Raw genomic sequence first — 22823 nt, 5'->3', positions numbered from 1 at the left:
TTATTTTTACCCACAAGACAAAACTGTAGACAGAGTTGGTTTTAAAACTATTGTTCTCCTGCAAACATACATTAACAATTTTTTTTAAAAGCCAGTTTTACAAATTATTAAAAATGTGTATTTAAAAGTAAACATCTGTTTCTAGCATTTTGCCCATAGGGAAAAATATGTAAATAGAAAGAATGCCTGTATGACTTCCTATTAGCTTTTATATCCAGCTATTTTTGTAGCTTTTTCTTCTTTTTCTCCGGTTCATTCTTGCTGCTTGTCTCTGTAGATAGATTTGCAGGTGCATCAGTTCCTAGTATCTACAGTAAGAAAAGAATTAGAAGTCAGAACACTTTTAACTCAATTTTAGCTTATACTGTCCTAAATAAAACTTGAGTTTACTGGTAAAGACCTTTTACAAAGACTGTACCAACATCACAAAATTATGTTAATAGGCATCTAAAAAAGGGTCTACCATCACATAACAATCTTAGCTAGAACACTCAATTGAAGTAAAAGCTGGAAAAAGAGAAGGTAAATAGAAGCCAGCAGTTCTTTTGCACCAGATCATACATCTGCCGTCACAGTTATTTGCCATGCCTTAGCAAATGCTTAGAAGACGGGGGATGTGAATGAGAAAGGTAAAAAGGGGTCTTAACCTAACAGTTTTAATTTTGCTTTTAAAACAGTCACCACTGCCATGTTTTCTGAAGTGCTGCTCATGTCAAGCAGAGGCCCTGTCAGGCTCAGGACGCTGCACAGCAAAAAGGCATTTAGCTTTGGTAGAAACTGTTAAAAACTTCTAAAATAAATGCAAAATAGACTTTTTGTAAAGCAAGGAAGAACAAGGATAGAGAAAAGTCACTTGTCCTCAAAGAAAGAGTTCATCAAGAAGTATGCTATGCTTTCTTTCAGAACATGGAAATGAGTAGCATCCAAGCAGAGAAGAGTAAGGTAGGCTATGATGAAATACAGTTCATTTAAGTAGGGTTCAGAAAACGATTGGCCCAAGAGCAGACACATGTATGTTCCTCTACACTTGAGTCTATGGGCAAACTGTAATGTCCGATTAGTGAAGACATCAGGCACTACAGAAGCTTGATGCATAGAAGCTGATCCCTAGGACCGTACTACCAGGTTATAAATTATGCAAAAGTGACAATAGCATATACCAGTAGAAAAGTCATTTAGTTGTATTAGAGTAACATGGGCACCTATGCTGGAATACAATCCACCACCATAAGCTGAAGGCTATGTTTCTGGTCAGCCAGTTAGGATGGCAACAATTATGACATGCTGAGGACTGTGAGAGATGCTGTGAGAGCAGGTAGCATGGTAACAATAAATTACCTTCAGTGAGTAAATGTCACAATAAGGCACATGACAGAGTCCAAGTTTCTAGGTGCCATAAAGGCATCTTTCTTTTTTTCTTGGAGCAAATAGAGAACCTGAAAAAAGGGAGAAGCAGCTCTTGCCTAAGGACCTGCTTAAGTGGTTATCCACAGAACCATCCCTATAATACTAATTTCAGTGTTGTTATTCAAAATGTTATCACCACGGTAGAAGGAAAAACCATCCTAAATCCTAGAACGTGTTATATCAGTAATAATAAGGAACTTAATGAGAATTTTATTAAAGGGAGTTGCAAAAAGGTAAGATGCTTTCAGTGGTGAGAAGGAATTTTAAAAAAGACCTGGAGTAAGAATATGCTATTTATCAATAGTATTTCAAGATAATAGATGGAAAAAAGTCAATAGAGTGATTAGTATTACAGGTCAAGAGACATCCTTTAAGTAAAAATCCTGTCCAAGTGAAGAAGAAATAACTACAAAATTAAGTTAAAATAAACAGGCAAGCCCAAAAGACTGAGGAACAGTAAGTAAGTAAGTGAGAGGCAGGGAATTCTTCCTTGCTCCTCCATCAATGGATAGCTTGATGATAATAAAAACCTAAAGCAGGCATGAACAACAGGTGATCAAAGTGTATTTGAAGCACTCAAGAAAATGAAGACCAACATCAAGGCAACTGTTACAAATGAGCATCATTAAAAGAAAAAAGCTTAGAACAAACTAAGAATAATAGTGACAGTGCCAGGACTTTACACCATCCATTGAAGAGTTCTAAAAGCAAGTGTAGAAACTGCCAGTTAGCAACTGTTGGTGTGTATAAATTCATTGCTTAAAGCTGGTCTTGCTACTAGAAGGAATCAAAGAGCAAGGACCTTTACAGAAATTAGTAGAAGTAGTAGAACAGAGTGGGGGGGGGGGGGGGGGGGGAGGAGTCAGCTGGCATTAGCCTTACTTTGTGTCTATTTTCAATGCACAAAGTGCATCCCTTGGGGACTGGAGTCATTGCAGCAGGAGTGTTCCTGAGTTATGCCCACAGCAGCAGCTCTGACAAATGCTAGCTGGTGAGCCCAAAGCAGTGGGCAGCTCAGCAGGTGAACGCACAGCAGGATGCAAGGTTTCTTTCTACTACAAATTTAATTATCTATTCCCATTTTTTGAAATCAGGAGGACTGACTAATCTAATACAACAGCTCAAAGATCGTCTGTTTCCACACATAGGCAAATATTCCGATTTCTCAGGGGAAAAAAAAGTTTGGCTGTATCAACAACAAAGACTGCTTGCTTATTTTGGGTTTTCTTTTTCCTCCATGATTACAGATACTCAATTACTACAACCATCTGTTTACCAAAAAAGTCACATGTAACTTAACAAGAGTACACAATCGTATAATGGAATGCAAAGTACTCAGCAGGCTTGAGGTATGAGACCAGGTGACAACTCCAGTGTCTCAGATACACTAAGAAGGTAGAATTGAAAAGTCTTAAGGCCAGAGACACAGTTAGGACATTATAGTTCATACAACATTATCAAGAGAGAATTTTTGTATTGTGGAAGTTGTAAGAAAGGACTGCCATTAACAGCCAGCAATTATACAGAGTTTCCTTCTGAGTCACCCAACACAGTTACACAATAATTTACTGGAGCTAAAAGAACATCCTGCTGAGTTTTGGCAGATTTTCAAGAGGGAGACTTGATTACGGAACCATGAAATTCAAAAGATATTACTTCAGCAAATCATCATCTTTCCCATCAGTGGAAACATCCCTGATGGGCCCAGAAGGGAAATTAAATTTAGAGCCCCTTATTCTTTTCAACAGCCAGTGAAAGCAGACCTGTGTTTTATTGAGAGTAGATAAGAAGCAATGACTACAATCTGCTACTAAATGATTTTTTCCTTCTGGGTTAAATTTCAATTTTATGATATGCTGATTTTTTAATATTACTGAAGGGTAATATGATTCTATGAATAAAAAAAATCTTGTGCCTTACCTTTGGTTCTACCAATGCCATCCGGATTTTCTGATGTTGGATGTTGGAAGCATCTAACATAATGTTCACTTTAACTTTATCAAATACATGTAATGTTGTGTCTTCCACAGTAAGTGATGGTACCTGAAAGTTCAAATTTTGTGTAAGTACTCACTGCTTACAATGTTTTATGTTTTTATAATACTGCCCTGAATGTTCGAAGTGTCATAATACATGGTATACACATTTTTGCAGTATTTACACAGGTAATTAGATATTAGTAGTGTCTACTTCAGAAACCAATTCAAGTCTGAACCTGTTTATTTAGAGTTACAGAGACCACAGTGGCTCTACTACTACAGATTAATAAACTTGCATTTAGAAAAGCTGCTCCTACCCTTCTAAATCCAACTAAAATAGATTTTAGTAATTCTGCTCACTTACCAAATAAAAAAAGAAAGGTATCTCAGAACAAACCTTCTAAAACATACCTCATTGTTGTAGTCCAGTCTTGGTGTTGGTTTACCTTTTTCTTCAAAGAAGACTGTTCCTTCTAACCCATACTTGGGAATCAGGACCACAACCGCATTTTTTCTTACAAATAGTATATATGCATCTTCATTCACTACTCCTTTGCTTTTGAAGAACAGCTGTAACAAAAATAAAATACATTAATAAGAAAAAAAAAAAAGCACTACAACATTCTATTTTGCATTACAAATATACTGGCTTAAAAAAATAAAACATTCAAATACAAATCTATACTTAGTGATAATTACACACCATATATTAAAAGCAGATTTAAAAAAACGCATAAACTGTTTTTAACATTACTGTAGTATTAAGCATTCATTATATTTACAAAAAACACAAAGTAAAGAGAATCCTCAAGATGCCATTATTCTAAATTTTTCAGAAACAGAAATGCAGTGTTGAAGCTTTTCCTCAAAGCAGCAGCCCTCATTCTTAATCATTCCTGCAGACTTGCTTGGTTTTGCTCTACAAAGCACAACTTGATACTCTCTCCCTTCCTTTAACATCAACAGGAATTGTCCATAGTTAATCCTCACATCTCAGAACTGCTCACCTGTGTATGGAATGCAACAGATGCTCTTTGTGCATATTGAGCCATTTTATGTCGGTAATTGAGATTTTTACACATATCTGCTAGTCTATGTTTATCTGTAAGTTCTGGGTAAGTACTGTCTGCTCCTATGGCCACTGCCAAAAGTCGATGTACTATGATGTCAGCATACCTGCCAAGATGAGATTAAATGATCAATGACATATCAAAACATACTTTAAAAAAAAGTTTCTGAATATAATTTTCTTGTTATAAATCTTATAGATCAAAAAGTGTTTGCAATAATGTCAGCCTGCTGTTAAGCCACTCCCTCTTCCCTTTCCCATGAACCAGACAAATTTAATGTAGAATAGTATTTCACCGGCCATCGATCTGCAAAGCACAATCACACTTGAACTTCTTGGTACATAACTTTTATTAGAACTTCAGCCAGGAACTTTTTAACACATCTGTTAGCAACTAAAATTTACAATTAGGACTCCTGGAAGCTCCACAAATTATCCACACAAATGCAGAGGAATTTTAATCCACCTGTAAAAGAGTTCACTTGAAATGTTTCTAAGGAGGAAAATAAGACAATTATTTTCCTCAAAACTTAAATACATCTTGGTTAAAAGAAAACAAAACACCCTCATTCTCCAAGATGTATGATTTCATTACAACACAACAGCTACAGTAGCAAGTTTCAAATTAGCAATGTTTTTATTTGTAAAATAGTCTCCTCAAAATTTAAATACAGCTCCCACCTGAAAAATGACTAGCCAAACTCTGCCTCAGTCTCTGGTTGACTTACATAATCCTAAATGATCCCAAAGTGCATTTCTGTGCCAGAAATATGCATTAGGGATGTTTTTCTCTTCAGTCTTTTTAAAAAAAAAGTATTAGACCTTAGGAGTCATAGACAGCGAACCTAGAGGCTTACATGAAGACAGATCACCATGTAAAGCTATGTACATGTTTTATTACACCAATGTAAAGCTACAGCTGTCTCAACTGAAAGCTAAAGCTGAACAGACTACTCTTTTTGTTTCAAATGGACAACACCACAATTTAAAATAGAATTTCTCCACAAATAAATGACTTCTTTTTGTTCTCTGAAACTTTCATAAAATAAAAGTACCTTCTAATGGGTGAGGTAAAGTGGGTATAAATAGGTGAGGCTAAACCGTAGTGATGAAAATCATTATCCATTCCAGAGCAGAAATAAACAGCTTGCATCATGCAGCGAGTAGCCAAAATTCGCAACAGTGTATTTAGATAGGGGAACACAGGAGATTCAGCTTTGTCTAATGATTCAGCTAAAGCCTTTGCTGAATCCGTCTTAATTTCCAAATTCTGGAAGGAGGGGGGAAAAAAAAAAAAAAGTCAGGTATTACTAGCAAGTATTAACAGAGTATGAGCAGAAATGTAACAGCTACATCCATGCAGATCGTAGCAACTGGCACAGGTATCACACCTAATAACCTAATGGAATGCCACTGTTATAAAAAAATAGAAAAAAATCCACCCATGCAGAGATCCCTCCCTCATTATGACTAGTGCTCTATGCAAACAGCAAAAAGCTAGGTCAGCAGCCTTGTAATTCAGAAAAGACATCCATTCAGAACTAAGAAACACTTTATACTAATGTTAACAAATTTTTTTATATTTCCTTTGGTTTGATTTTTCCATCCCTTTATTGATTAAATCAGAAGGGATATGCAAAAAAAAAAAAAAAAAAAAGTATTTATGCCACACAGAGATTCTCATCCAAGCACAATGTAAGCAGTAATTGAAATTCTTGTATCTCCTCCACAAAATTATTAAAACTTATATTTTGAAAAGTGAATTGTAAAACTCGTACTGTACGACAGTAAGTTTGTTCCCTGTTTGCCAGTGTTCCCTGGTAAAAATTCAGGTAGCATAAAAACAAATAATGCATTTTTAATTTCCAGTCACACAAAAGTAAACTTCATCATGAGATCAGTTGAATGTTCTTTCCTTCATGTACACGTACTGACAACAAACTATGATCTAGAGATCAAACTGTGTCAGTATTGTGGAAAAATAATTCCATATTTATCAAAAAAAAGTAACAAAAATACAGCATCTTAATACCTAATTGTGGTGATTCTGCTGGAGTAGTGAAAAATCACTTTGGTTTATTAAAAGAACTTTCGTCTATGCACAGGAATTTAGCTTTCAAAAGAAAATGGTACTTCAAAAATTATTTTCTGAGTACAAATTATATCACTATCATTATTGCAGTTTTATGGCAGGGCAAAATGAATTGGGCTGGGTTTGGGCTCAACTATTAATCTTACACTGATGGAATGTGAGTTTCTCTCTTGCCCCTTGAAAAAAAGAAGGGGGTGGGGAGAAGAGTTGAAAGGAAAGGAAATAGGAATGCATATCACATTGTCTAGAAAGTTAACTTTTAAAAGTTTAGCTCATATGTGGCTCACAGTCTTTCATTAAAATGTCCTGAAACTGGAAAAAAACATTTTTCAGTTCCGATTTGTTATTAAATCTGATTTGTTGCAGGCTAAGTTAACCTCTAGCTGATATAAGGAGAGGATGGAAATTATAAACGCACATGAACACGCTTTCTTACTTCCTGACTTTTAAGAGAGACATGTTATTTGATATGACTGACCAACTTTTAAATACATCAATAATGCATGTGATCTGAAGCCAAAAACTGGCTCAAAAAATCACACGTGTCTTCGAGAGGAGAAACATTCACAGCATAAAAGATTTACAATAAAAAAGACTCAGAGTGATGTGCTTGCTTTACCTACAAAAGCATTTTTAAAAAGCACAAGATAGCTCCTTTCATCTAGATGTACAGATATCTTGCCGCAGGTACCGGCAATTTCGAAGTATAGCTGATACACTGTCAAAATACTGTTTTCCAACTCTTATTCTTGGGTAAGTAGCCAACCAGAGAGAAAACACAACTTTTGGGTTTTTTTTCCTAGTAATTAATTCACTTAATTAGAATGGTAAAAACTTGCCTTGGACTTTGCTGCCTTCACAAGGCTGTCATAATTTGATGGGGGAGGAGCAGGATGTTTCCTGAGTAAGGCAAACTCTGGGAACTCATCGTATATTTTTTGTGCTACAGAGACATTGGCAAGCAACATGAACTCTTCAACCATGGAGTTAGTTTCTCTATCAACATAAAATATTTTGTATTGTTAGAAAAGCATTACATTAAATATTTGATTTGAGTGGCTAATGAAGAAATATTCCACCAGTCTATTACATAAAGTAACTAGTGGTTTTGAACATTTATACAATTAGGTAAACATTTTAAAGACTAAAACCATAATAATTATTTACTAAGTTTCAAATACTGAATCAGACAAAAATAATAACCCCCTTCCCCACTAAAATATTCTAAAACAAATTAAAGAAAAATGCTCTTTAAAATGTCCAAAAAGACCAACAGATAAGCCTCTATTTCTTCCAGTAGGATTTGCTCCTACTGTTCCAATACCATGCATATGAACTTTAAAAAGGACCAGGTTGCACACCATAACATCATGACAGTATACATAATGAAGCATAGATTTTGTCACAGAAACTAAGTAGTAGTGTGAGAGAAAGCAAATATCTAGCTTCAGATATTGAGTCAGTAGCTCCGTTTCTAGAACTCCTCAGTAAGACTGTCTGTATCCCATGGGCAATAAATGCTCTGTTGTTTTCAAGATTTCAGTAATCCATAACTCCAAGTTCTTCTTTCTCTCCTTTGTTACTACCCGTAGAAGAGCATGACAAGGAAGCCAGTGGGATGTAAAGAGTGTGGACCTTAATGCTCCATTAAATCAGTAGTAAAGACTTAAGTTCATATATGAAGCATACAGTTCAAAACTTGCTTCATAAATAGTGCAGTAAAATACAGAGGAATTCTCTTTTCTAGGATCAGTTTGCCCAGAGAAGTTGCGGATGTCCCGTCATAGGAAGTGTTCAAGGTCAGGCTGGAGGGGGCTCTGAGCAACCTATCTAGTGAAAGATGTCCCTGCCCATGGCAGCGTGGTTTGAACTAGATAATCTTTAAAGCTCCCTTCCAACACAAATCATTCTATAATCCATGATTGTCTTTGCACTATTATAGGAAGTTAGTACACCATTAAGTAAATGTTGCGACTTAAACATGCCTTTAATTCCATCCCTGCCCTGAATTAACTAATCAAGGAAAATGAAAGGCATACTTGAGCTCCTTAGTCTGCAGATCAATAGGATCATGAGTTTCACTGTCCATGTGGAAACGAACTTCTGGCGAGGAAAGTGTCAAGGCTCTGGAAGACAGTAAGTGGTTTTAACAAACTACAGTAAAGCAGACACAGCAGTTGAGTTACAAGCCTATACACAACATCTGGGTTTACCATGAAACTGCAATTAAAAAAATTAGCAGAAATTTCATATTGATTGATCTTGCGAAGGAAAAGTTAACATCCCAAGTTTATATTTTTGGGGAAATGAAGATAGGCATTTTTAAGCAAATCAAAATGGCAAAATATGTCTCTCTCAAAAGACTTTCACTGGACAAACGGATACAAAATGACCATTTTACAGTTTGACAGCAAAAAATAGTTAGGAAAAAAAAACAGTAACAGGGACACTGCACAGTTTACCCATTATCAATTCTTTTCTTCTTCAGAATTTTTGCTAATTTGTTTAGTCCACGGAGGCTTATAGTAATATCGTCATTCATAGTTGCTGAATCAATTCTCATCTGTGCTTCAGCATAAGTAAGAGAAGCCTTGAAAAGGGTAAAAAAAAAAAGATATCATGATACATAATTGAATACTGAAAAGAAAAACATTGTTCTGTCTTGCAGAAACTGCAGTTTGCTGTCAAAGTTGGTTCACGATAATACAAAGCTTTACATTCAACACCTGCATGCATTCTCAAATGGCAATGGACAAAACAGCACAGATCTGTGAAAGATATTAAGAAATACCATGTATTTACAGTAGGGTTTTTTTATGCTGATCAGAGATGTATTTTACACATTAGAGGTCTAATTTTCAGAAATACGTTAAACACCTACAGAGTCCACTGAAATTATCTAAAAATTATGACTAGCTATATACCAACCACATTATCTCTCTCTCTCTCAATACAGTTATACTTTTAAAATGAAATATCGTAACAAAGTAACCACACAAAAAACATTGTGGCCTTAAAAGTTTAAAAGAACAGGGAAGAATCAAACATTTTCTTCATTTTAGGATTGAAGCATAATTTCTAATTTTAAGAAAATATATAAACAAAAAGAAAAAAACTCCTTTATTATCAAGTCTGTTGATCATTGCTTTTATAAAAGGGTCTTCAGCTTTTTTGTTTTTTCCAGAAGTGTAATAACATTATACTTGGACTAACCTTGGAATTAATAATACTCTTCGTAAATCTGGTTTTTAGAATTTCAGCCTTATCGTTCATCTCCCATATACATGAAAATGCAAGCCTATGAGAGGGAGAAGAGGGGAAATCTGTTAAAATCTACATATAAACATCTGGAGTTCCTTGTTAGGTTCAAAGTATGGACCATATACTTATACCTGTCCACATTAGATCTCAGGGAGCATAAATTGGAGCTAAGTAATTCTGGAACCATATCAATCCTCTGCAAAGTAAAGAATAAAAATCACGACTAGTTATAAGTACGTATTTTAATTTCCTGATTTTTAGTATACTAAAAGCTTGGAAATAATAATTACTTCATTTTTTACTAAGAAAGCTCAGATTCCTGAAAGAAAAGTAAGCTACTTTAGAGGAAATTCTTTCCAGGATCCATTTTAATTATCAATATTTTAGTAACAGTTATTTCTGAAAAGAAATTGCAATCTGTGAGAAATAAGTTAAAATAAGCAGTACTAAGTGTACAGTTGTAATGGATAGAAATCATAGGAGACAATACAGATTTAGCTATCACAAGAAAAAACAATGGAAAAGGCAAAACCAGGGCACTGGCAATTTCTGGTCTATATTAAAACAGTACTCCAGTTTCAGAACATGTATGTTATTAATACTTCAAACTGGAGCTGAAAGGGATATTCTGCAGATAATGGACTTAAGAATAAAAGTATTTCTCCCTCTTGCTGTGCAGGCTGAATGACAGAAAGCACCTTCATTTTGATAGCCAGAGGCCCCCTGCCCCACCTTAGTTTAGATATAATGTCTCTACTCCCTAGAATAGAGTCTCTAACTCCCCAATTCTGAAGTAATTCTACTTTAGAATTAAAACAGGAAGGCAATGAAAAAAAAAATCAATGGCTTAATTGGACAAAAAGCTTTTTATAGAGAAAACAATTACTTTTTCACACAGATACACTGTTGTTCCTCTTTTTGCCGACTCCTCATCCAAAGCATTTCCTGGGCGAATAAAATGACTGACATCTGCAATATGTACACCAACCTAAAAACCAAGCATCACATTATGCATCTTACAAAACAAAAACAGTTCTCAAACTGAAAGAAACTTTCTCAAGTTTTTAATCCTATTTCAACCCACTTTACCCATTCCCACTTCCCCTGAGCAGCTCTTATGTTTAGTACCAGAAATAGTTAAAATCTATAATACTGATATTAAAAAAATTAATAGTTGCAGCAATTATGCAAAATAAGGGTATGTGTACATTTAGTGGCAAGTTACATTCATTACAAATGCAACTCTTCTTGCTTGGGGGCTTAAATAACCTCTTTCATTTTCTTCAAGGCTTACTGCAAATTTGTTTTTGTTTTTCTGTTTGCTAGACCTTCGATTTTGGCACACTCTGCTATTACAATTACAAATTAATTTATAACAAAGAAAAAAATCATATATAAGGGGATAGAGAGCTGGCGTTAAGCCTGTAACTTTTTAATGCCTTTTTTTTTAAGATAGTAATTCCTTAGGCATTACAGAAGCAGCTTTACATTTTCTACTGATAGTTCCTTATCCTACCTGTAGATATCCATGTTTATACTTAGCTAAAGCAGTAAATAAATTCTATGTTAATTTCCCATGTCAAGTGAGCAGAAAGCAGGTTGAATTTAGAAGACATTAAATTCCCACTTCTGACACTGATGTAATGCAAATCAACTCCCCTTCTTTATTACCATCTTGCAGTTGTGCCAACACCATTTATTTCTTTTACAACAGATCTGGAGCTTTGCTCATGTCATCTACTATTACCACTACTGCACAGTTTGTAAAATAAAGGGGGGAAAAAAAAAATGTCTGGCTTGAATAAATAAAAAACCAAAACAAAAAACCAAACAATACCTCTATATTTCCATTTTCTACTTCTCTACAATGTAATGCATCATCAATATCCGTACACCCAGGAGGATCAACACTACAAACATACAGATGCCTTAAGTCCTCCCTGTATTTCATATCCTGAAATTAAAAAAAAGTTTTCAAGAACATCTTCCATATCAAAGTAAAAACAATCATTTGAAAAAGGCACTTTGCATAAGATCTTCCAAAGCAACCAAGTATTTTTGGAGTGCTTTTTTTTTTGTTTCAGGACAAGATCTGCAGTAATATTTACTTGTAAGTTCAAAACAGATGAAGAAACAATGGTGACAGGAAAACTAAGACAAAAAAATGAAGTACTGAAAATTTTTCTGTTTTACATCAAACAGGAAGAGAAACAGAATAAAACCACAATCTTTTCATGATCTCAGAATTAGCAGGACCAGTAATGAAGATTTTAAGTGAAATTTTGAATGATGTCCAGCCGGACAAATTGTTTAGGATATGACTGCTCTCAACTAACTTCAGCTTTCTAACGTTTAGATGTCTAGACAGTTGAAAGGAACTGCACACTTTGGAAGTATCTACCTCTGTATGATGGCTACAAGTATCTTAGACCAGGCAACTGACTTTTAGACAGCCAATTTACACAAAGATCCCTCCTTCAGTTTCCACATTCAAAGGAAACAGAAGTAGGTAATAAATTATATAAAAGTAGCCCACCTCAAAGAAATTAAAATACACAAAACATAAACAAAAATGTATCAGGTTCAAATGGTTCCCCAATGACATTTTTCCATACATTCTAAAAGCAACCATTTCCCATATTTATGCTACTGGGGAGAACCTGAAATTCACTAAGAGCATTTAAAATGAGCAATTCTGCAGACACTAATTTTTCTTTCTCTAATTAATTTATCCCGCTATAATCCAGTAAAGTCAAGTCTCCTCTCCTCAGTTTATTTTAGTGATGACACAGGCTGCCACATTTGGTTACAAAGCTATTTAGCAAGATGAAAAACTCTTAGGGATGATCTTACAATTACTTGAACTGTAGTCTCTCTCCTTTGCAAAAAAAAAACTTTTATTTTTCTATTTTTTAATGAAACCTGTAATATGTTTTTTATCTTAAAATGTCTATCCCTAACAAACATGGTTTTAGCCAAAACCCAAAAACTTGCAGAGACCTTGTTTCCATAGGAAATCCATCTGAAAGTCCACCCTAAGACAAAATGTTTTTGGACAATATTGCTCCTCTATTTTTGGTGCACTGGGATATCCAAGAATGTCACAGTTTGATTTGAAGGAGAAGGTACAGTAATTATTACAATCATTTAAAAATCATTACCTGTTCTGTAATGCTCCATGGCATTTTCGGTAGGAAGCTAAGGACACCCTGGGAAAAAGGTTGATGAGGGACATCATGTTCAAGCAGAAGAACTTCTGTCTCAGTCTCTTTATCTCCAGCACTTCCCAAGTTCTTTACAAAATGACCCTGAGAAACAATATACATACATACAAATATATACAGACACACACACATCAATACTGTTTGCTCAAAAATAAGTATTCGAGACCATTATTGCATAGTTTATTAGTATATTAAACTAGACAGGAGGGAGTAATCTTTCTTTATTCAGTTAACTTTCTCATCTTAAAAGAGAAATTTAATTTCAAACACTGAATTGATTCAGTGAGTCTGAACTTCGTACTTCTCTCTCTTTTTTTAGAATGACACTAAATCCTCCACATTTAAGACTGCAAAAATTGTAAACGTGGCAATTAGTTTTGCAGGAGAAAAACCCAAAACATTGCTGTATAAGCAGCAAAACTAGTAACGTCTAAATTCTCTATGGGTTTGTGTTGTGCCACTCATCCCACTCCCTAATATATTAACTCTACTTGCTTCCTCGTGCGTCTCATGTATATTTACAAAGAACTTTTAAGATCTTAATTACCTGTAACTCTGTCCCACTGGCAATTTGACTGAATTTGGTCAATGTGTTTAAAACTACCTGCCAGGATGGCGATCAGTGTGTGGTTAAGAAAAGCCACAGTGAAAGGTTCCCATTTCTAAACCCCGATTAAAAAAAGGCAGTCCCTAGTTAGTCTAAATTCAGCACCTTAGTTAGCACATACACATTCCACCACAGAACCCAAGGACCAAGCGTTTTAAGTATTATAACCCATACCTATTTTTTGGGGTTAAAAGTAAACCAAATCATTTAGCGACCTCCTTAATTTGCACCACAGAATGGCACTCAAAGAACTTAAAATTTATGTCAACGCTTTCTGAAGTTACTCAGCACTATAGATAGTAACATCTTACCTAATAAACACATAAAAATAGGACAGATAGAAGTTCAGAAGAAAACACTTAAACTTACATTAGGATACCTGGAATTCCTGGGCCAACCGTCAATAGCAACAATTATTCTTTGTCCTTCCAATGTATCTGCTTGTCTTGTTTCTATTCGAATGCGAGGAATTCTGCGATCAGCCGGTGTAAACAAATGGCGCCTTGCCTATTAACAGCCAGAAAAAGGAACAAAGAATTTCTAGTTTAAGAAAAAAAAAAACCTGCACTTATAATAACTTGATTATTTCCTTACCTCTTTGATCTGTGATTTGGAAAGCATGCCACAAAATGGTCGCCAGTTTCTTTTTATAATGCCCACTACTTTTCCTGTAGGTCTCAGCATGTCCTTGTTAACAGAAGTCTTCAGCTGGTAGAAGACACAGGGGTTAAAAAACACAAAACTGTCTGAACTCAGTTTTACTCACATGGTGACATGTTTGATTACAGCGTGTACCTCAAACCTTGGTGGTAACAAATTATGTGTCACTATAATGCCACAAATTCTATTATGACTTCATAAACAGAACTATGCCTCCCTGTGCTTTGCATGACACTTAATATTTTTAAAAATGTGACATGACTACTTTGTTGTGGTTTGTTTTTTGTTTTTGTTTTTTTTAAATGGACATTATTTCAGAAAAACAATGAACAGCAGAAAAAAAACTCTGAAGAAACACTATCTTGTTCCACTGTCTCTGCTTACCACAGAACTATCTCCATTTTCTTTTCCAACCTATTATAATAATTTTTAGGACTCCTTTTATGTTGCTTGAAAACTCCCCAGTAATTCTAAACACAGTAATTAAAAAAAGTTCCCATGGAATTCAGTGGGAAGATAATGTTTTTAAAGAAATGCAAATATTTTTTGGACAGGGTAGACATGTGTGTGCACTGCATGCACATTCACAATAGCTTTTAGGAGTCAGTATAAAAAGGATGTATAACTCTAAAGCCTAACACTATCAGAGTATTGCAGACTTCACCTCTCTCTTAACAAGAGAGTTAAGTAAAAAATTATTTATTTCCTACAATGTTTTCTTTCTCCTCTTCATTTTCAGTGTCATCTTCATTCTGGCCATCATCTTGTAAGACCACTGAGGACGGTGCCACCCATTCATCTTTTGCCAACAGCTCCACAGCTACAATATCTTCATGAACTGCTCGGTTTAAATGTTTCAGTCCCTGTATAATTATCTGGATTTTTTAGAAAATAAAATGAAAATGCAAATATTCATGATGACAGCAACAGAAAACCCAAATCAAAGCAGTATAACAGAAGAGTATACATGTATAACAAGGCTCTGCACTCTAAACAATTTAAAGCATGTTTGTGACAACATTTTTTTTTCCCCTCTGCCTAGGTTTCTTTCAGTACTGATGATACTATTTCAGGATTCCAACTGTCTTTATAAAAATAATTTATTTTCCCCAGACTTCCTCTCCTCAAGACAATCCTCCTATTTTTTCAGGCTACAGGATTTCACTTACTACTGGGAAATAGGAATAAAAGCAACAGAGAGCCAAAGAAGCACCTCCAGCTCCCACCACAAATAGGGAGGAGGCAACTACTGCTGCTTGGAAACAGCATCTGTACAGCTGTACCAACAGAGAATCCAGTAGGCAGACAGGTAGGTTAACTGCTTGGAGGTGAACAGCCCACCTACTCAGGCATGAAAATAGCAGAAGAAAATAAAACAAGAGAGCCTCACAAGGTCTCACTGCAGTTTTTCTGAAAATCCTCCTACAAACTTGTTTCTCTGTCTTTCACCATATATTCCAAAGTAATTTTTTAAAAAAGGTGTTATATTCAAGTCAATTGAAAAGCTATTAGCAACTAAAGATTCAGCTTTATTTTATCAAATACTTTATGAAAGCACAAATTATAATTTTAAAGTCATTATTCTCTTTTAAATAAGTGCACAGTCAACATTTCAGTAGCCTATATCCATACCCATACAAATAAACAAACAAAAACAAAGAAAAAACATCAGAAAGACACAGAAAAGGAAAAATTATTATAATGCTCCATTTTAACATATGTCACAATGAAAAAATTACATTTTAAGTCATTACTGAGGCTCATTAAAGTTCACAGCACAAAGTCAAAACGAAAAACTCACCTCTTTGTTTTCTTCAGCATCTCCATGAATCCAAACAGTAGCTTCAAGATAATTATCTCTGCTTGCCCTGTAAGTTCCTTGGAGGTAAATACCTGATTTTATTCCTTGCTGCAATTTGCTAAGAGGAATATGTTCTGGGAAAATTATTTTTCCACTTTCTATTTCTTTCTTAAGAAGAAAAAAAAAAAAAAAAGGCAGGGGGGAAGAGGAAATTTTCAGTCTTTTGTATTCATGATTATTCTAAAACCAAGCTCAGGAACATGACACTCAAGCTAACAGACTCCAAAATTATAACTATGTCTAGGTATGAATATGCACAATAATGAAAAACTACTGTTAAGCAGTATTTTTTCTAATGAAGCATAAAGAACATAGAAACATGGAAATTCTGGTAACACTTCCTGTTCCTTTTCCCATTTGCCTGCAGTTACTTAAAAAGATACTGCACAAATGACATGCGCTTTTATGTTGATTTGGATATAGTGACTAAACATATACTTACTGAAGAAATATTGGCATAGTAGTACATAGTAAAGAGTATGGCACACAGTGTAAGCGTATACGGTAAGCCATGTGAAACATTAAAAAAGATCGCTGTGACTAAACTTTGGAGCAGTCAAACAATTAGTTAAAGCTAAATGAACTACAGCTGGCTGCTGCGAAGATCAGCTGAGCCCTCCACTCTCTTCCCACTCTATTCTATTAGAACTAACTCGGAATTAACCTTCCCATTTTCTGGTGGTGTTGGTTTTCAGCTGTATCAGTCTTACGTGAAAATGTAAGTCTTGATTCTGAGAAACACAAAGCACAAGGAAATAGAAGAGCATGTAGCTCATCTTTGAGCTGCAGCCTGCACTGATGTCAACTTAACTGACCAGAAAAATCAGAGGTTTTGACAGAAAATGCTTTTGATCAGTAAGTTAACATGAACTTTGAAACAACAGATGCAAAACAAAGATCTAAATGATTCGCAATACACACTTTTATAGTTTTCATCTTGTTTCCATTATTTCTAGCATTTATACACTTTCTTTAACCAACTGTTACTATTCTCATCTTCACATCAGTTGTCTAAAGCAACTGGCTTTTTACAGATAACTAGATACCTACTGGGTATAGGCATATAAGCAGCAGTAAAACCAGCTGCAATATTTCCTTTTTTCTTTCCAGTTGTCAAAAAGTTATATTGCCAAAATGGTAATAAAGTCCCGAGTCCTCATATTCTAAACCAATGCTAATAGCCTGACATATGGTGTCCAATAATATAATGTAAACCATTTGTGATTATTTATTTTATAAAAAGAAAATAAAAACATACCCCTTCATCAGATACACAAGCAAGACGATCTACAAGATCAGGATTAGCTATCAAGCTTTTTACATACTCCTCACCTACAAAAGCACACACATAAATATTTATGCAAGAGATGCACAGGATTTAGGTATGAAAAGACTGCTGAGATTGTTTATCTGAGCAATAAATTATATATACTTGCTACTTCACTTACATGTATAAGCAGTTATCCCTTCCTCCAGAGCTTTCTCTTTATTAGTTCTGTCATTTGTTAAAAAGATAACTTGAATCTTCTCCTCATCCTCTATTTTCTTCAAGTGTTCACTGTACCATTTTACTGCTACCCGAATGGCTCTGTCATTGCGGTCATTAGAAGTTTCTCCTTGCTCTTGCCCTATGTATGTTTCTCTAAATAAATTAAAAAAAAGGGCGGGGGGAACAAAACAAATCCCAACATCTATCTGTACTTGCAAAATTTTTCAGACAAGTAAGATCCAAGACTGTGAGGCAAAAAGAATCATTGCTGTAGCAATTTTCGTAATATGCATAACACTCTATAGGCCACTGAAGGCCTGGAGATAGAAAAGTCATGAAAAATAGTAAGGAAGGGTTAGTTTCTAATACAACCTTCTCACTGATGATTAAGACGACTGTATTCAAGATGCTAAGAACTACGGACTCAAGATTCCTAGAACTATGACACTGCAGTATTGGAAACTCCTTGTGAGCACAAATAAAGGCAAATTAATTGCATCTTCATTTCTCAGAGCTCTCTGTTGCTAAGTGACTAACTGATTTTTGAATTCTGCCACAGACTGAGCTGGCAATATTAATAAAGCACTGGAATATGTTTTTAAAAGTGGCACTAAAATGGAAAATCGGTATTCTATTGCTCAAGTAAACAGTCTTGTCTGTAAACTTTATTCAATATCCTAATGACTTTTTCATAAAATATATATGCTTATAATAATTACAAACCAGAAAAGCTCCTGGAACATGCAACTATTTCCCAATAGGATTCCTTAGACGTATGCAGTTCTATGCACCCCAGTCTAATTTTTTTACCTAGTTCACATGTTCATGTTCTGTTTCCCAGACAGATACGGACATCAGTATGACTTTGCTAGACTCTATTCTACATCTTACCTATGATGTTCATTGGTGAAAGAATAGAAATGCTTTTCAGGGTTTTGAATCACGTCCCTAATTCGCTTGTATACTGGTGCACTCCGATTCCTGACTTCTTGTAAGACTGTCTGTAGCACTATGACATTCTTAATAACAGGATCTTCAAGTATATCGATCTGAGGAACAAAATGGAAAAGAAACAAAATTGTTGTTTAATTCTATCCAACAAGATAGATTTGTTTGGCTTATACGTAAAAAGCTAACATGAATAATGAGTCGCACTACTTCTGCCTTTTTCTCTCACCGTTGGGAAACTTCATGAACACTATATTAAGCTGCTTCTTCCTACTTGGGGGCAAAAAGTTCAAATAGGATTTTCCAACCTCTTTGTGACCTGAATTTTGTTGGAGTGAAGGCAAGGACTCATTCTGACTTCCACCAAATTCAGCCCCAATGTACACAGGACTCCAATCAAACTTAAGGCCAGGTGTACACCAGAAATCTTCTTCACATAAGATGAGTTCTTGTAAATTATAATCTTTGTAAACAAAATACATCTATGCACAATCTGACAGTAATCCAAGATAATTTAAAGGTTGTCTGGCCTATGTCTTTGTGAGCAATGCAAACCATAAAACAGTACCTGACCATCCTCACACAGCTAACATGGACATGCCTGTATGTGTGCAGGCTTAACTTCTCCAAAAACTATCCCACCGTTGCACTGCAATTTTAATTTCCGCAGATTCCAATCAACTGGAATTCTGTTAGCTGCTCTTCATCTTTCCAAAGACTGTTTTTTTTGAGGAAGTTTGTTAAAAAAAATTCAGCACTTTGCCTACTCCTGCCTGACAGCCATGGTGTGCAAGAGCAATAAATGTACACAAGAAATCCATGCTCCTGTCAGGAGAAAAAGGTGAGCTTAATTTCCTAAGCTTGTGACAAAGAACTGTGCAAACTCATCTCCAAAAAGAGACAGCAATAAGGCTCTAGAGGGCATGGCTAAAAGAGTTAAAAGCAATGCCAGACCAAGCTTCTCTGCACCTGATGTTTAGACGACCTAAAAGATTTAGAGCCATGTTCGTAAGAGCAAAAAATCCAGTATTATTCTATGCACAAGCTGAATCACCAGGCCAAGTCTTACTGTTGCGATCCTCTTCCAGCTGCTAGGTAAAACCTTTTCCTAATGCTACCAAGAGTTCCTAATCCCTGCTGCTCCAGTCCATGACAGCGTACTCTGGAACATTCTCAGAGTGCTGTATAGTATGTCTACACAAACTTTGCCAACAGACACCAAGAAGTCCATGGGTAACAGGCTGAAAACATCCCTTGACTTGCTGTTTTGGGCAGAAAGTCCTTATTTTCTTTAGTATTTTAAGAAAGTCCTTGCTTGCTAACATGACATCCATCTACAAGACAGGCCAGAAGGAGGATCCGGGGAACTGCAGGCCTATCAGCCTGACCTCGGTACCAGGGAACATTATGGAGAGGTTCATCCTGAGGGTGCTCACAGGGCATTTGCAGGACAACCAAGGGATCGGGCCCAGCCAGCATGGGTTCATGAAAGGCAGGTCCTGCTTGACCAACCCGATCTCCTTCTATGACCAGGTGACCCACCTAGTGGATGAGAGGCTGTGGACGTTCTCTACCTGGACTTTAGTAAAGCCTTTGACAGTGTCTCCCACGGCATTCTCCTGGAGAAGCTGGTGGCTCGTGGCTTAGACAGGTTTACTCTTCGCTGGGTAAAGAACTGGCTGGATGGCTGAGCCCAGAGAGTTGTGGTGAATGGCGTTAAATCCAGTTGGCGGCCACTCACAAGTGGTGTTCCCCAGGGCTCAGTTTTGGGGCCAGTCTTGTTTAATATCTTTATCGATGATCTGGATGAGGGGATCGAGTGCTGCCTCAGTAAGTTTGCAGATAACACCAAGTGGGGTGGGTGTGTTGATCTGCTTGAGGGCACGAATGCTCTGCAGAGGGATCTGGACAGGCTGGACCAATGGGCTGAGGTCAGTTATATGAGGTTTAGTAAGACCAAGTGCTGGGTCCTGCACTTAGGTCACAACAACCCCACGCAACGCTACAGGCTTGGGGAGGAGTGGCTGGAGAGCTGCCCGGCAGAAAAGGACCTGGGGGTGCTGGTTGACAGCCGGCTGAACATGAGCCAGCAGTGTGCCCAGGTGGCCAAGAAGGCCAACAGCGTCCTGGCCTGTATCAGAAAGAGTGTGGCCAGCAGGAGTAGGGAAGTGATTGTGCCCCTGTACTTGGCACTGGTGATGTCACACCTTGAATCCTGTGTTCAGTTTTGGGCGCCTCACTACTGGACGGTCACTGAGATGCTGGAGCGTGTCCAAAGAAGGGCAACGAAGCTGGTGAAGGGTCTAGAGCACAAGTCTTATGAGGAGCTGCTGAGGGAACTGGGGTTGTTTAGTCTGGAGAAGAGGAGGCTGAGGGGAGACCTTATCGCTCTCTACAACTACCTGAAAGGGAGTTGTGGCGAAGTGGGTGTTGGTCTCTTCTCCCAAGTAACTAGTGATAGGACAAGAGGAAATGGCCTCAAGTTGCGCCAGGGGAGGTTTAGATTGGATATTAGGAAAAATTTCTTTACTGAGAGAGTGGTCAAACATAGGAACAGGCTGCCCGGGGAGGTGGTGGAGTCACCATCACTGATGGTATTCAAAAAACGTGTGGATGTGGCACTTCAGGACATAGGTTAGTGGGCATGGTGGTGTTGGGTTGATGGTTGGACTTGATGATCTTGAAGGTCTTTTCCAACCTTAATGATTCTGTGACTTACAACTTTTGGGATGTGTAACTGCTAAAGCACATGAGCATTATACCTCTGTCACAAGTGATCCATGTTAGGAGTAATGAATTACTTCCAGTCTCCAAGACTGCATAGGGCTATTCTACTTTCTACAGATATATTCAGAAGCAATAAAAACAAAAAAAGGTCAAACATGGAGCTTGAGAATTCACTGTCTCCCAGTCTGGAGTTCCACTGTCTGCACCGCCCAGACTCAAACCTTTGCACAATTACTGATAGGCTGCAGACTAACATTCATCCCGTGCTTCCAGACTTGTACATAGGATCATTTTGCACCCTCTATTCATTACCTGAAATCAACATCACAGTAGCCTACGACATCTTCTGAAAAACAGAAGAGGTATTTAGGAAAACGCAGGTTGACAGGAAAATTCGGTGACCACGTGAAGATTCCAACTGCCGCTTCAGAGTCTATTCACTCTCCTTGCCTGACTTTCTATACCCATATCAGATCACAACAAACAAATACCGTTCTTTATCCCTACCGTTCAGGAAGCAAAACGTAAAACGGGAATAGAGTCTAAAACCAACCTGGACTCGGTGATGCTGAAAGGCTTCCTCAGTACCTACGCGACGGCAGGGAAAGAAACGACTGCCCGTTCAGGGATCAAGCAGACACAAGTAGCAGCGGGAAGACACAAGCCCGATAAGGCACTGCTAAACGCGCCCCTCCAGGAAGGATGCCTGAACCCCACTCCGAAGGGGCGCGGGGAAACTCGGTTAAATCCACGGGGATTTAACCAAGGCTGGAGACGGACGTAAGGCTCCGCTGGAGGCACGGCCGGGCCCAGAGGGAGGCGGCTAAGCCCTCCCCGACGCCCGGGCCTGTGGCTACGGTAAGGCAGCCGGCGCCCGCCCGCCTGCTTGCCTCTCTCCCTCGCTCCTCCCGGAGCCGCCGCCGCTTACCACTCACCTGGTGAAGGAGAAGGTTGGTGTCGGGCAGGATGTAGTGCGGCCCGGGGCAGAGGCTGCTGGCGGCGCCGCTGGGCTGCGCCTCCAGGCCGGGCCCGGGCCCGGCGGGGCGGGGGGGACAGAGGCGGCAGGCGGCAACGCCGCATGGGATGTCGTCACGCAGGTAGTGCTCGCGCACCACCTTCACCACGGCGCCCGCCCGCGTGCGCTTCAGGAAGGTCCGAGAGGTGAGCATGGCACGCGCCGTACCACACACCGCGCTCCACCACCTCCCAGCATGCACCGCGAAGGGGGCAATGAGGGAGGATGTGGGAGGCTCCTCCTCCCATCGTGCCGCGCGGCAGAGCGCGGGAAGCGGCGCGCGGCGGCCCCCTCGTCGCCGTGGTGATGGCGTCGCGCCGCCCCGCCTCAGCTGCCCGGGCGCGCGTGCGCGCGCCGCCGGGCCCACGGCTGCCGGTTGAGGTAAGTGCTTGGTGGGGCCGGGGCGCTTGGTGTTGCGCGGGCCTTTCCCGCCCTGCCTGCGGCTCGGCGAGCCGGGATCAGCTCCTCCTCACTCCCCCGCTTC

General features: G+C 38.0%; 1 protein-coding gene across 1 annotated transcript; it reads right to left on the bottom strand.

The window, feature by feature from the left end:
• Positions 1-218: 218 nt before the first annotated feature.
• DIS3 (DIS3 homolog, exosome endoribonuclease and 3'-5' exoribonuclease) lies at positions 219-22493 on the bottom strand (the record flags this gene model as incomplete). The annotated part of the gene is made up of 21 exons (XM_082014027.1): positions 219-308; positions 3328-3450; positions 3798-3956; positions 4394-4562; positions 5511-5725; positions 7387-7543; positions 8587-8673; positions 9010-9137; positions 9761-9845; positions 9940-10004; positions 10695-10796; positions 11646-11762; positions 12970-13116; positions 14009-14146; positions 14234-14347; positions 15010-15174; positions 16101-16268; positions 17419-17492; positions 17609-17802; positions 18541-18698; positions 22260-22493. The coding sequence occupies 21 exons, from the start codon at positions 22491-22493 to the stop codon at positions 219-221; spliced, it is 2889 nt and encodes a 962-aa protein (XP_081870153.1).
• Between the last annotated feature and the right edge of the window lie 330 nt (positions 22494-22823).

This window comes from Phaethon aethereus (genome assembly GCF_964289735.1).
Source record: "Phaethon aethereus genome assembly, chromosome: 1".
Classification (NCBI taxonomy): Eukaryota; Metazoa; Chordata; class Aves; order Phaethontiformes; family Phaethontidae; genus Phaethon; species Phaethon aethereus.
The sequence above is the reverse complement of the archived record's forward strand: the minus strand, read 5'-3'. Positions and strand labels throughout refer to the sequence as shown.